Genomic DNA, 15,129 nt, shown 5'->3' on the forward strand with positions numbered 1-15,129 from the left:
AATTGTAAAGAGTAAAGACATTTAATTCTTTGATGAACTTAAAAATATATCCTTACAAATTTCAGTCTTAAAGGTTATCATCCCTTTCTAACTAATGTACTGTATGAAAAACGAACTTTTAAATCCCTTTTCTATGAACTCCAACATATGTTTCCAACTTAACCATAATCGAGTTAAGATGTCGTAAGTAATATATATATATATATATATATATATATATATATATATATATATATATATATATATATAAAATAACTATTTGAGTTAGTTCTCTAAAGCTTCAAGATGGACTGCGTGCGTTGACATGTACTGATTTGGTGTGCAACCCAAAATCTCAATTGAACGGAATGGGGGAAACTTACTTTTCTGAGAGTACATAGTTTTGTCATGCTCGTGTCACAATGTGGTACACACTGACCAAAAGTAAAAGCCACGTGGTACCATGTACGCATGTTCACACCGACAAATATTCGAGTTGATCAATATTACATTAGAGAGAATGTCAAGAAAATGAAAGTTGGTGCAGGCACAGTCAAAAAACGCCCAAGTAGGTAGTGGGGTGTGTGAAAGAAAACGAGAGAGTGGAACATCACACAGGCAACGGGCAGGGAAGGGAAACCTCAAACAGTAATTAATTAAAACATTTGCTAATGGAGATTTATACAAGTGATTAAAAATTTAGGACGAACTTTAATCTTTTTTATGAATGTGGGTATAATTCTCCTAACACTATTTTCTTATTTGGTAGGCAACTCTTCCCAATGAATTCTATTGATATATATTAATTTAACAACTGGTAGTAATTTTCTAAGTAGCGATGCCCTAACCAGTATTGTATACTCCTCGTTTTACCACTTTTTCAAATGAAAAAAAAGGAAGTCAAGTTAAACGTTCAAAAAGCTCAAACCACAACTTGTAGAAGTTCTAATATTGTCCAATCTAATTCTAGGAAACACTTCATAATTGATCATTCCGCATGTCATAATGAAGACATTAAGTAACTAGTAAATTTTCTATAATTTGTATTGATATTTGGAAATTTAAGTGTAAACAAATAATTGAGATAATTTTCTAAAGCATTAACAATTTAATGTTTTTGTTATTTAATTGGATAGTTTTTACCAACAAATTTAATCAAATTGAACAACTACGTGTGTGTATGTTTTATGGTTTAGTTTCAGCCCCTCAAGCGATTGTTTTGACAAAAGTAACAAATTGTTACTTCAGAATTTATGTGAATTGATCGTAACGGAAATACAAACATACCGCATTCATATTCTCTCAAGACTTAGAGTTTTCAATTTTTTAAAAGTCTCACCTTGTAACCTCAGCAAAATCACAATGAATTATTGTTCACGAAATATTGAACTTGCCATTTCAAATCACATCATCAAAGCAAAATAGTAAAATGTTGACTCGCCTAATTAAACAATATAATTTTTTAAGACTAAAGAAGCAATTATAATTATAATTCAATTAACATTGACTTACCTTAAAATTAACATAGTAAAAAGAAAAGCTCCATCATTTACACAAAAAACTTAAAGCAATAAATAATCGCATCCGATCCAAAGAAAAGAATTAATACAAATCACAAACGATCACAAAGAAATATTAAGTTTAGGTGGGGTTGTGATCTCGAACAAGAACTTCAAGTCATTCTCCAAAGGCGTTAAGTTGAGGTCCAAGCACATTGTCCTTGCACTACTACTACTACTGCTGGATGCAACAACAACCTGGTTTATAGAAGAAAATGAAAAGCTTTCATTTCCATTGATGGATTCTGTGTGTTTTCTCATGTGGCCTCCCAGTGCCTGACCCAGAGAGAATCCCAGGCCACAAATTGAGCACTCGTGTATTTTGGGTTTACCCACAGAAGAATCCTCAAGTTTAGGCCTCTTGTGGCTAGCCCTGTGACCACCCAACGCTTGAAACGACGAGAATTTGCGGTTGCAGGTCTTGCACTCGAATGCTTCTTGGGTTGGACTTTTTTGGACATTGATATCTCCTGCTAATTCAGAGAACATTTTCTTGCACACTTCCATAACTATGCTCTCTGCTTCTTCATTTTCTATCCGTCTCTTCATGGCTATATATATATGGATGACAATTAATTGGGCACACGATCGATGATCTCAATTTTGGTGTAAATAAGATGAGAATCAGATTGGAGTTGAGTGAGAATGTTACTACTGGCACAGAATGATATTTATAAACGACTTTGATTTTTTTTCTCCTCACATTTTTTCTTTTATTTTTATTTTCTATCTCATCTTTTGTTTATTTTTGCAAATATTATTATTATATTTTTATTTTATCTTTTTTTTTTCTACTTTGTTCTTTCTATTGAATTCAGTTAAAAAGAAAATAGAGGTAAGAAAAAGGGGAAAAAATAATATATATATATATATATATAATATACTGTAAATAAAAAATAGAAAGAATATATACGATGGAAATAGATGAAAAAGAAAAATAACAGACATTTATATATTTTTTTCATTTATAAAAAATTTCCTAAAGTCTCAAACACGAGGACATGGATTGTTTGACTATTTTCTGTACTAAACCAGGTTTTGACTTATTGTGAAGACAACAATGCCCTTGCTGCTCGCGTAATTGCTGACGGCAATTTAGACTACGCTGACATTTTCCCTATAAACTGAAAATAAATAAACGTAATTTAATATTTAAAAATTAAAACAGATTAGACTTTAGAGTTTGGAGTGTCAAATTTAATAAAATAATTTCTTATTATAAGTAAAATTCATGACTCTAACTCTTAAAATTAAAATTATCATAAAATAGATCAAATTTGCAAAATTCACACAATTAAAAACTATATGATAGTGCATCAACTTATTTTAATTTAATGAATGATGTAATTGTTAAAATTACTATTTAATTTAAATTTAAATTTATATTTTTTAAATGACCTCTCTCTATATATATTAATAATCAAATGGTTAGATTAATATTAGTAAGTAGTAACATTGATCATAGGTTTCTTAAAATAATGCTATTTTACTAAGTTTGATACTAGCTCGATGTCATTTCATCCTTTTATATCAAAAGATATTTATTACTAATCGTAGTAAGTAGGAAATTTAATAAAAAATAATGTGAGAAAATTTAAATTATTCCTTTGACGACATAATTTCAGAGAATTCTTCTGCGAACAAATAATTATGATTTTAATTTTGAGAAGCCATGGCCATTGAAAGCATTCAATTAAAGAAGAGGGAAAGCAGCTGCAGCTGCAGAACAACTACCTTTGTTTTTATTTTTATTTTCTAGCTAAATATATAATGAACAACCAACTTTGTTTATAGGAGTATACTTTACAGATATTAGTTGATTACTGTAAAGTATAAAGTGAGCTGTATATTATATCAGTAATGAAAGGATTGTTTTTACATAAAAGTAAGAGGAATAAACTAAATAATCTTAGATGAAAGTGTGCGTTACAAATTAAGTGTGTTTCTCACATTTCTCAATCAAGATTTAATGTAAGTGTATAATCTTATTTTTCTCACTTAATATAATATCATATTATGATCTCACAGATGTACAAAAGTCACGTGGTTAAAGAGTTAAAAAATTTGATAGATAGTTAACATTTGGTCCTTATTTACAAAATTGAATTAAAAGGAAAATTAATTTGACAAAAAAATAATTGAAAAATCAATACTATTAAAACATTCAGAACTTTTGATAATCGGTGGTATGACGTACCCGTTAGCCAACAACAACTAAATAATATGTGAGAAACAAAGGTATTAACAAATAAAGAATCAATGATCTTTATAAGGGAAAAGTCAATGAAATTTTTACACAAAAATGAAAGAATACTACATGTGTCCAGAAAGAGGTAAAAAAGAGTTAGTCAGAACAAAGAAAAAGAAGCTGAGGTGGTGATTTCATAGTTGATTCCAAGCACAGAGTCATTATCTACAGGTGTAACTCCAAGTCCAAGCACATAACCCTGGTGCTATTCGACCTTTTCAAAACCGGGATTTTCGCAATAACTTGGTCGATAGAAGGAATAATAGGAAACCCTTCGTTGAGGGAAGCTCTGTGTTTTCTCATGTGGCCACCCAGAGCCTGGCCCAGAGAGAATTCAAGGCCACAAATGGAGCACTCGTGCATTTTGGGTTTGTTCCACAAGCTAAGACTTTTGGCCTGTTCTTTCAGTTCTTCCCCCTCCAGCTTCTGCCTCTTGTGGCTTGCCCTGTGCCCTCCCAGTGCTTGAAAAGAAGAGAACTTGCGGTTGCACGTCTTGCACTCAAATTCCACAGAACCAAAACTTTTCTGTTGTGTCTTGTTGCTTTCTATTGGACAAGAAAACAGCATAAGACATTTTGCCAAATCCAAGGACCCTTCATTATCATCTCTCCGTCTCTTCATTCCTAACATGTTGTTGTTCATATATGAGATAGCCGAACGGTTAAGCAGTAAAAAGAACAAGGAAATCTTTTATGTGTTGTGTGTCTAGAATTTCGATGGTGTTGTTGATGAGAAATTCTTGGTACTTATAGAGGTTTGGAATTGGAGACGAGTAAAGATAACGTGGAGGGAACACTTCAAAATTCAACGAAGGTCTAATTTTCAAACTAAATAAAATAACAGGTTGAACAACGCTTTTTGACTAGTCGTAATGACTTAAATGCCCTTGATGCTTACGTAGTTGCTTCCCGAATGTTGTCGTTACGTTTGTCTTGTTTGGTATTTCAACAGCGGAGATATTTGGTCCACGTGACGACGCTTAGGCCCTACGCTCACTTCTACTTTTCAGTTCACGACCGCGTTGAACCACACGGAACATAAAAGTTCCTCGAAACTTCGACGTGTCTTTTTCCCAGGTAAGAACATTCTGTGTAGTTTCCATTTTCCAGTGTAACAGAACTAGTGATTAAAAACCGCAAGGATACAGTGCATGTTTGATTTCACCGCGTAGAATTGATTCCGGCTATAAAATTAATTTTAAATAAATTTTCATATATGTTTAATTTTATATATGAGAATAATTCATAATTAATTCTCGATTCCCAATTAATTCTAAGTTACTTTTATGTTTATTATTATATCCCTTACAGATTTGATTGAGTGGTTGCAAAAACATTTTTTTTCTGTGTTCCCAACTGGTTTGGTTGGTAGAACAATCTGAAAACTCGTGCTAGGTTTTTCACACGGGGATGCTTGAACCGGCCCCAGAATCCGGCATATTTGGTGTAGGTAGTGAAACTCTACGCCAAGTCAAATATGAGCAGCAGATTAGTAAACAGATGAATAGTCTAAGAGAGTTAAATTAAAAGAAAGAATATATAGATCAAGGTGTTTAGGCAAAGTCACACCTTAAGCAAATTAAGAGCAAAATAGAATAATTTTATTATCAGCTAATAGAAAATTCCATCACTTGATGCCTCCCTTGTAGACTATGCATAGAATTATATGACTAGTTAGTAGTTGGTACTAGCTAATTAGGACTTTCATCCAACTACCCAACTAACTGTCTATGTAGAATCAATTCACATCTGCGAAAGGAGCTCGATCTGGAGATGCAGTTAGGTGTGGAATTTGACTTTTTGCTTGGTTTCATTTTTAGTTATTCACTGAGGATTTTTTCCTTTTGTGATCTGTGTCCTTATATATTATCCTCAATAGATGCCGGGCTGCATATTACTATGTTTCTTTTGAGACATTCAATTTGTATTCTGATGAACGCGTTCATATAGAACAAAAGCAAGATTTAACTTATGATTTATTCACAAATGCACCATCAATTTGGTCCCTTGAGTGTTACCCTCCCTCCTAAGTAATCTTTATAGTAATAAAATGATATAAGTAATCCTCAAAGTATTACAAATTATGTTATATAATCTTTCAAGTATTGAAAAATTCTTCAAATTAGTTCTTCAATGTTAATAAAATAAAATAAAATCCAAGAACTAATTAAATAGATGAGTATTTAATACTTTAGATACTACCAATATAGTTTCATTAGTTTAAAGACAATTAAAGAAAGCGTGTGATACTTTCAGAAACCAAATTGATAGTTCATTCATTTATTCGCATTTTCACGAGATAATAGAATAATCAAAGAGTAAAAGAAATGCTTATGATTGATTGATGTCTTAAAATAAGGTTGTCAAACAATTCAGGAAATTACTGGTGAAGATGAAGATATTCCATTTATTTGGAAGGTTTATTTCTCATCCAACAATCTCACATAATCTACAAGACTACAACAAGGCACTTTTCTGCTTGGACACGGATATTTGATATACTTCCACCGTGTTCCTCTTGCGCAGAATTCACATGCTCAAACCATTTTGTAGTCATTGAATCAATTTCCTTGTTGTTCTCGTGGTCGTGGTCCAGCATTAGTGCATCCAAAAGCATGTGTTTGTTTCCTTTGGTTAAATGAAAGAGAGAAAGGAAACTGCGAAGTGCAAACTATAGATGCATGAATTTCAAATCACCACTCACATCTACCTTTAGAATATTCTCTACATATTCATTCAGTGGCATTTTTTGAAACATTCTGAATGTTTGTTGTGTATCTCTGACTGCAATTCTTAGACCGTTGCACACGTGTGTTGTATGGTGTATCTCTGACTGCAGAAAATACACCATATTCTCTACATATTTTTTACTGCATACACTTATAGTATTCGTATTGTGTAGTGTATAGTATCACTAATTTTTGAAACATTCTAAATGTTTGTTGTGTATCTCTGTCTTTAGAATATTCTCTACATATTCACTTATTTTTTAAAAATTCATATAGTATTCGTATTGTGTGTATTATATGCGTCTAAGAACTAATGCCTATTTTTCAGAAATAAGTGGATACTATACACCATACAATACGAATACTATAAGACACCTAAAGAAATGACAATGGTGATTGCTGACTATTCGCCATAGTAGTTAGAGTTAGAGGCCAAGGCTGTCCAAACCACTTGAATTTTCTCTAAATCCTGCCCCAACTCTTCTGCCAGCCTCTTTCTATTTCAGCCTTTCAGGTTAAAAAACTACGTGATTGTATGTTGTCTTACCTCAATTTTTCATTGCTGCATTTCTTTCTTAAGTTAATAGCACAGAACAGATAACAAACCGTTGTTGTGACAGATTCAACCAAAAAAGGGTAGGAAGATATAAATATGTGGCAAAATAGTAAGAACAAGCAGAAAGTCCACCTCTCATACAAATATTATTCAGCAATTCCTAATTCCATATTGGGTTTAACAATGGGGGCAACATATTAAAGGGGCAAAGATCCGTAATAAACTACATCGGCTGAGCCTGTCATATAAACATGATTATCTTCCTCCCTCCATTCAATCTGAAGAGGTCCTCCAGGTAGATCAACCGTGCAATTCTGTATCAAATTGACAGATTAAAAAAATTATGGCAAAATCAACGTACAGCAATTCTTTGGGAACATGGAGGAAGCACTTAACTAACCAAAGCAAAAATAAAGTGGGATAGCAATAGAAGCCAAGAAAACTAAAGTATTAGTCATTACAATTATATCTTCTTAATGGGAATCTTCGTCCTCTTCAAGATTTATGTTATGTCATTGTCTTCTCCAAGAATAAAAAATAGCACAATGAAGGAAAATAAAAAATAAAAAATAAAAAAAATAAAAGAATATGGTTGCTTGAAGCAAGAAAGAAAAAAAGGAAACAAAGAAGAAAGGTAAAATAAGAAAGAGAGTATAGGGCAAAGGAAGAAAAGGGAAAAACAGAGAAATCAAAGCAAGGAATCAGAGTTCAGAGAGAAGAAAAGAAAAAGAAATTTGTAACAGATAATAGGTTGCGTTCGCCAAAGTGAGTCTGGTCAATGAAAAAGGTTGCCTTCATAGGAGAAGAATGAAGGTTGCCAAAGAAGAAGAATTGTGTGCAGATGCAGCAGAGAAGGCAAAAGGAGAACACTAGAGCAGAATGCGCACCTGAGAGAAGAGCTTCTCTTCAGAAGCTAACCTAAAAACATTGTCAAAACCCCAAAAAACCTTAATGATAGTTGAGGGTATTTTAGGAATTTCTGAGGGACTTTAGAGTCGTTGGTGCAAAAATGCCCTAAGAGTGCAATTGTGGCTACCCTGCGCCGCCGCTATCACGGCTACTCCAACCACAACACAAAAGTGCAATGCAATAGCATTTGCATAGCGCCACACAGGCACACAGAAAATCAATAGTTTTCATATTGTTACAAGAAAAGCAGCAAACTTACCCTCCCAGCACGACCCTCAAGAACTGCTGCAACAACAGTAGCACAAGCTCCAGTTCCACAGGCTAGGGTTGCTCCTGCACAAAAAAACATGAGCTCTCCCACATAAAATTTTGAGGCACCTTGAACTTACCCTAACAACTGCACTAACAAATAACAATACTAATAGGATACAAGATGGATATTAGATTTTCTAACCTGCTCCCCGCTCCCAGACACACATTTTCAAGTGAGAATTAGACAACACTTGTACAAACTCTGCACATTAAATAAGAAATCATATAATTAAGGAATCAAAACATCATATATGCAGTGGATTTTTGGTGTGATGATGACTACACACATTTAGGCCATTTGAGTCATGCTCAAGGAATCAAAACATCTACAGTGGATTTTTGGTGATCATCAAAGCCAGCCATAATTGCACAATATTATATGCTCTACATAAGGAGAAGGAGCAAACACCCCTCCCCCCAACTTAAGCTACTCATACAGTCTGACCAAGTCCTAGAAAAATACCAACAATATCACGTTCTCAAGCATTAAACTAAGAATAATTACATGTCACTAAGTCAGTAACCAGTATATTGGCAGAATGTTCATCTAGCTTGCCATAACAAAGCTATATTGCTCAAGAATTTTTTTTAAAAAGCCCCTAGTGGCAGAAATTAAAATATTGATGGGCTAAGCATATGCAAGAAAGTTGATAATCATAGAAACAAACAAATCTTGCCTGTGTTAGTTCGTGCAGGGAACACCTCATGATGTTCAAATTTTGGGCCAATTTCTGCTAGCTTCAATTCATCAACAAGCAAATTCTGTTGCAACAAGGATTAAAACAAACATCATATATGCAGCAAAAAAATGTTAAATTCATGTAAAGTTATTAACCAACAGATAAAAATTGGCATTTTAACATTTAAGATTCAATTTTTTTAAAAAAAATCTAGTGACATAAAAGAAATATCATTTCAAAGGAACTATGTTTCTTTTGATACAAATGGTTACACATTCAATTGTGTGTAAGAATATCTAGGCATTTGTATTTAACATCATTCTACTGATGAAAGATTAATGTCTTGTCTTCCTACCATTCCACAAGGTTTCATTCCATTGAATAGATCTAGTATGCATAAAAGGGAATTGTATGTATGAAATATCTATTGTATGTCAAAATAAAGACCTGGCTTCCTTCTCTACTGAAAGTTACACAGTGTGGATTTCCCATGCTGACACAGGTCACATGCCAGATAACTCCATCTACAACTAGTTCTGATTTAACAACAGCATTATCCTTATTTGCATGTAATTTAGTAGGCACATCTGAGGCTTTAAGAATCGGTTCCCCCATATCAACTCTGACCTGAAACAGATAGCATTATTGTCTATCAAGCTGAAGAAAGAGAACCAATACCAGATAAGAAACAAAAACAAAATCCCTTCCTGACGTTAAACCAATTAAGGCACCTTAAAAGCAACATGGGTCGATGTCTTTAAACAATATCACATATTAATAAGTAAATTGCAAATATTTGCCACATAACAACGTACATTTCCATCCTCCAAGACTTCAGGAATAATCAGACCAGCACCAGTATGAATGGTAAAACTGCAAAGTATGAAAATACATTGTTAGAGGTGGCACATAAACCATTGTAAAAAGAAGAATCACTATCAATTTATTATCTTCATTTTCAATAGTATCAAATATGTATAAAAATGGCCCCAAAAGACTATCACAACTTACAATCAACAAGACATAAGAAGGAGATTGTGTGAAGCAACTGAAAGGGCAATTAAAAAACATAACAGAAATTTTTTAAAAAGCACGATCATTCATCATACCTATGCCTCCCATGTAAATTCTCAAGCTGAGAAACAAATTTGGCAAAGCATCGCACTCCATTGCCACACATCTATGAAGAAAAGCGTTAATTCAAGAAACAATAACGAGCTCGTCAATGATAAAAACAAAAACTAAAGCTCAGATTTGTTAAATTTCTCCGTAAACACTTACAAGAGAAAAAAAAAAATTAGAAGTTAAAATCAACTTATACACTTCGGCTTATGAAAAGTTAAATGAGTAAGTTTCAATAAAAGTCAAAGTGAAGTTAAGTTTAGCTTATGAAAAATGATCAACTCGTTTTATCTTCTTAACCTCCTTTCCGATAACTACTTATAAAGAAAATTGATGCAAACAGAACCTATGTCCATTCAATCAAAAGCATGCAGGAATAACAATTCGTAAGAAGAACTACCTCAGGCTCACTACCATCAGAGTTAAAAATCCTCATGGTATAATCGGTGCCACTGATGCCAGGCAAGACAAAGATAACTCCGTCAGCTCCAACGCCGAAGTTCCGATCACACAGTTGCACCGCTTTCTCAGCACTGATCTTGGGCTCGGAGGAGTCTCTATTGTCAATCTATTAAAAAATCACGCGTCAAAAGCGAGCCATTATTTATTCGAAAAGGGAAAAGCGAAGCGGAACGTGGACTCACCAAAACGAAGTCGTTTCCGAGGCCGTGGTACTTGGCGAAATGGAGGAAGCCGGACTCCTTGCGGTTGAGGAAGGAGGCGGATGAAGTTTTGACGGCTGTTTCGGTGCTCATGGAAGACACGACGAGGCGCGAATTAGGGTATTTGAAAGTGCGTTGCGGTGTGGGCAAAGTGGATCGGGTAGAACGCGGAGAGAGGCTATTGACGGAGGCGAGAGTGCGGCGACTGGGGGATGTGAAGGGAACGGAAATGGTGGCGGTTATGGCCATCGCTGTAGCTTCGAATGGCGGCGGAAATTCCACTCTGCCAGTGTCACCGTCTCGCGCCGCGAAACCCCTGCTTAATAAGGGATTCGGGTTGTCTACGGTTTCTGTTTCTGGATAACTGTACACAATCTCAGCCGTTTAATCACGCATCTTGGAAATGGTTATTTATTTCCTGATGAAATAATGCCGTTTTTTTTTAAGACCACGGCATCCTTTAAATGAGACATTCTTTTTTGAGGTGAATTCAAATTCAGCTTATAATTTTAATTAAGATTAATTTTAAAATATTCAGAATTATGTTTGAATATTATTATTATTATTATTATGAAATTTAGATTTTGCAAGTGATTCACTCGAAACCAAAAATTCTAATTACAATGATTTAGAAAAATGTATATTTATTTTCATTTAAAATATATTTTAGTCTTAATTAAATAAGTTTTGAGGATGAATACACTCGTGTATGTGTTAGACATTAATTCACTTTAAAAATAAACTTTCAATTTAGACGCGTGAATAATGGTTTAAAAAAAGTTATTATTTCACTTTTAAATAAGTTTTCAATTTAAATGTGTGAATGGTTTTAAATTATTTTTTTACACAAATACTAAATAACAAGTCGCTACATTATTATGTATCATAAAAAGTTGTTACATTATTTAGTAAATTAGAATCTACCCAAAAATTATTCAATAATTGGACATTTCACGTGCTGTTATGCTTATCAATTAATAATGTGACAATTCATAAAAGAAAATATTTTGCAATTGGTATTCAATTTAACCTCAAATATAATAATTTTGTATGACATGTTGAAATTCGTAAACGAATTTTAAAACAAAATGCAACCAAAAAATACACGCGCACTTCATTCATTTAAAGTGTTAAACTTGAGTCACAATTGCCAGCTACAATGGGTGACACCGCAAGAGGAAGGTAGAGTCAACTTCATTTGTTACGAAGAAGAATTTGGTCTCAAAACCGAAACCTAAACTGTAATACGGTTGATGTAAGAACCAATTCAAATTAAGTTAGTCAGTTGCATCTTATTGGAACAGAAAACGTTTTATTGTTAACGCACAAAAACCAACTGAAGGTTGAACCCAAATGCATCTTTGTTGTATAGTATCAGATACACCCAGCAAAACTGTGGCTCATCTGTCAAAGCCTAATTATGCATTGCCAAATAATGTTTCTTAAAAAGTATAGGTCCTAAAATAGACCACAATCAATTATTAACCATGAAAGAAGTGAATATTGATGATAAATTGGGAAACAACATCCCTGTAATCACGGAGTGGTTGATACACTGAACAAATGCTGAATTAGAATACATAAAAATGGAGTTATATTTTCTTTTACCAAAATCCTATCATTCACAATTTTGTCTTGAAGACTTCTCTACCCGTTTTGACATATATGTATGAGATTGCCTATTAGAGTTCACAGAAGCAGCTTGTATTGAACCCAAAAAGTAGCAGTCATTTTCCAAATTCAGACACAGCAAACCCACTTTTTGGTTGCGTATTTGCATTTCTAAATATGATTACTGAGAATAAGGTGAATGATTCTTCTGTAATTCACTTTCTAAACGAACTTCATTATTATCAATTTTGTTCCAGTTATTATTAATTTTTGGTTTGCATTATTGGACGTTGCATATACATTCTTCTTCTTTATGTTAGGGGTATATCAAAGTCTAGATTCTATTCGAATACTGGCCTAATTTTTGCTTGCTAATCTATGATTTATTGGTCATCTAATTAAATTTAGAATTGAGACAATGTTTTGCAAAGTGAGTCTACAGTTGAATAATGTGGAACTGGACATTTTTTTCTCCCCAAACCTGCCATTGAAACTTTAGCTTGTATTTTGATGGTGATTAATCATAATATCATATCAATAAGTGCCCCTGATAACGACCGAATAATTAATTTTACTGGACGGTTGTAGTTTAGGGAGCACAATCACGTGTGTTCACAATATTGTCAAAAGAGGTAATACTTAAAAACAAAAATCCCTTTGAAAAGTTGAATTACCATCGCTTTACCTTCTAATTAACCAAAAGAAGTTGAACGCTTGTTACTTTTTGAAAACCATCATATTTCACTTGCCAAAGAACTTTAGCATTTTGTTATTTACCATGACTATCAAACTGATTAGTCAACAGTTAATACCAATCGTGGCTTATAAATTAAATATATCAGCCATGCTAAAAGGCAAATGCATTTAGTCTTCACACCTTGAACAAAGCTTGTGATATCTTGGCCCAATCTTTCAGTTAAAATACTCCAAATCATTATTGTTTCTACCTTCTAGTATATTTCTTGTTGGTAGTGTATTGTAATCTGAATTCTCAGCTTCACAATGACTAAACTTTTTTCTTGTATTGACAGAGCAATGAGGATATTAACCACAGGCTTGTCTGTGCCAAGCTTGAACTGATAGCAGCAAAAATGGAAGCCAATGCTAAGATAAAGAAATATGAGGAGACAGTTAAACACTTGTATAAACTTTTAAAGAAAGTTTGCCAGGAAAGAGATGAAGCAAGAGACCAGCTTCAATTGATAAGGAATTTCCAAGCATCTACTCCAGCTGAGACAAGCAGTACTGTTCCACAAGTTGATCATCATGCATGCCTCCAATACAAAACAAAGCCATCATTGAATAGCACCAAGGTATCATATTCAAGTTCCAAAGTATTCTCAAATCATCCATGTGATTTATCCTTGTCAAGTCTCCTGCCAAATGAGAAACATTCTTCCACAAGAATTGCTGAACCAAGCAACTTGACCTTACCAAAGCAACCAAACCATATGAAAGCAGACATAGGTGCTTCAAGAGATAATAATAATAATATGGTTGATGGTGCTTCGCTAGTGTTTGATAAACTTGTTTGTGGGAAACCCTTGCCTCAAAAGGGTAGATTGTTGCAAAGTGTAACAGAAGCTGGACCTTTGCTTCAAACACTTCTAGTTGCTCCTGCTCCACAGTGGCAAAATCCTCCTTCTTTATCTTCCTCTGGCCTTATACTTGGTACACAAGACAATAGCTCCTCTACTACTAACACCGATGATAAGGCAAGTGTTAATCCAAATGGATTCATTCCAACTTCTTTGAGTTTGGCATTTCCAGGGAATTCTCATGGACCTTCTCAGATGTCTTCTGCGTCCGGTTTCGGATTAGCGCTAAAGAATGAACAGGTGTCATATGAGGATATGGATTCCAATATGATGCACAATCATGCATTAACCGGAAAAAAGAGAAAACTTTTGTGAGGCTTGCAGCTCTGTTCCTCCCCCTACTTCATTTTTGCATAGTAATCAGTCTTGCTTTTTTTTATTATTTAAATTTAAATAGTATGTGAGATAATAGATAATAATCAACCACATGTATAAGTTAGCATCGCTAGGTTATAATTGCACTGCTTTGAGCTTTTTCTTGAACTTTTGCTAGATGAATGATGTGATGTACATACAAATGAGACTGTTGAATGAGACTAATGACCACGACCATGACCATGGTTACTTGGTTAGAAATAAATTATGCATGTGCTTCCTTCTTATTTTCTTCTCTTTTTTTTTTTTTCTACTCATTAAAGCTTCGAGGCCTGCAAATCTTCAAAGTTTTTGGTCTCTTTGTATTGCTTTGTTTTGAGCCATGAGACATCATGCTATTGGACGATATTTAACAAGTGACATGGGTGCAAACGCGCTGTTTACTGATGAAACCATATAAACCATATTTTTCTTCTTGATCTTGACATATGAGCATAAGCATTATTACTTAGGGGAAGGGGAAAAAAGAAAAAAAAGCAGTAGTGAACTTGGCATTCCCTAAAGATATATCTAAAATATACTTGGGTAATAAAATTCATTACTGAAGATCGATTCACATTTTTAAGGGGCCACAAACTTTATCTAAATTGCTTTGGTTGAAGAAGAAAACTTTGAAAAACCCTCCGCTAAGATATATACAGGCTAAATTATCATTTTGCTCTATTAGTTTTTTTCATTTTTTTTTCAGTTTGATTCTATGTTTACGAATGGACTCAAAAATCAAAATAGTATTTTCGTCAGTTTTCTGCTAACACTGTTAATGTTTTTCATTTAAAATAATTATAGTTTT

General features: G+C 33.6%; 4 protein-coding genes across 4 annotated transcripts; 1 reads left to right on the forward strand and 3 right to left on the reverse strand.

Annotated features, from left to right (window-relative positions):
- Positions 1-1,498: 1,498 nt before the first annotated feature.
- Positions 1,499-2,167, reverse strand: LOC114405536 (zinc finger protein ZAT11-like). The gene has a single exon (XM_028368018.1). The coding sequence runs from the start codon at positions 2,085-2,087 to the stop codon at positions 1,602-1,604; it is 486 nt and encodes a 161-aa protein (XP_028223819.1). The 5' UTR covers positions 2,088-2,167; the 3' UTR covers positions 1,499-1,601.
- A 1,612-nt stretch (positions 2,168-3,779) lies between these two features.
- LOC114407014 (zinc finger protein ZAT11-like) lies at positions 3,780-4,521 on the reverse strand. The gene has a single exon (XM_028369925.1). The coding sequence runs from the start codon at positions 4,426-4,428 to the stop codon at positions 3,952-3,954; it is 477 nt and encodes a 158-aa protein (XP_028225726.1). The 5' UTR covers positions 4,429-4,521; the 3' UTR covers positions 3,780-3,951.
- A 2,604-nt stretch (positions 4,522-7,125) lies between these two features.
- LOC114407015 (diaminopimelate epimerase, chloroplastic-like) lies at positions 7,126-11,146 on the reverse strand. The gene is made up of 9 exons (XM_028369926.1): positions 10,738-11,146; positions 10,494-10,661; positions 10,081-10,151; positions 9,787-9,844; positions 9,419-9,598; positions 8,969-9,053; positions 8,434-8,493; positions 8,239-8,312; positions 7,126-7,384 (listed from the first exon to the last, which is right to left on the reverse strand). Exons 1-9 carry the CDS (start codon positions 11,002-11,004, stop codon positions 7,268-7,270), a joined length of 1,080 nt encoding a protein of 359 aa, XP_028225727.1. The 5' UTR covers positions 11,005-11,146; the 3' UTR covers positions 7,126-7,267.
- A 2,046-nt stretch (positions 11,147-13,192) lies between these two features.
- Positions 13,193-14,566, forward strand: LOC114407016. The gene is made up of 2 exons (XM_028369927.1): positions 13,193-13,281; positions 13,398-14,566. Exon 2 carries the CDS (start codon positions 13,458-13,460, stop codon positions 14,277-14,279), a length of 822 nt encoding a protein of 273 aa, XP_028225728.1. The 5' UTR covers positions 13,193-13,281; positions 13,398-13,457; the 3' UTR covers positions 14,280-14,566.
- Positions 14,567-15,129: the final 563 nt, after the last annotated feature.

This window comes from Glycine soja, chromosome 3 (genome assembly GCF_004193775.1).
Source record: "Glycine soja cultivar W05 chromosome 3, ASM419377v2, whole genome shotgun sequence".
NCBI lineage: Eukaryota > Viridiplantae > Streptophyta > Magnoliopsida > Fabales > Fabaceae > Glycine > Glycine soja.

Coding starts and splice junctions, on each gene's coding strand:
- LOC114405536 (XM_028368018.1), bottom strand. CDS start 2,087: ATGAAGAGACGGATAGAAAATGAAGAAGCAGAGAGCATAGTTATGGAA.
- LOC114407014 (XM_028369925.1), bottom strand. CDS start 4,428: ATGAACAACAACATGTTAGGAATGAAGAGACGGAGAGATGATAATGAA.
- LOC114407015 (XM_028369926.1), bottom strand. CDS start 11,004: ATGGCCATAACCGCCACCATTTCCGTTCCCTTCACATCCCCCAGTCGC. Junction 10,662..10,737: donor TCGGAAACGACTTCGTTTTG/GTGAGTCCACGT, acceptor ATTTTTTAATAG/ATTGACAATAGAGACTCCTC. Junction 9,599..9,786: donor AAGTCTTGGAGGATGGAAAT/GTACGTTGTTAT, acceptor TATCTGTTTCAG/GTCAGAGTTGATATGGGGGA.
- LOC114407016 (XM_028369927.1), top strand. CDS start 13,458: ATGGAAGCCAATGCTAAGATAAAGAAATATGAGGAGACAGTTAAACAC.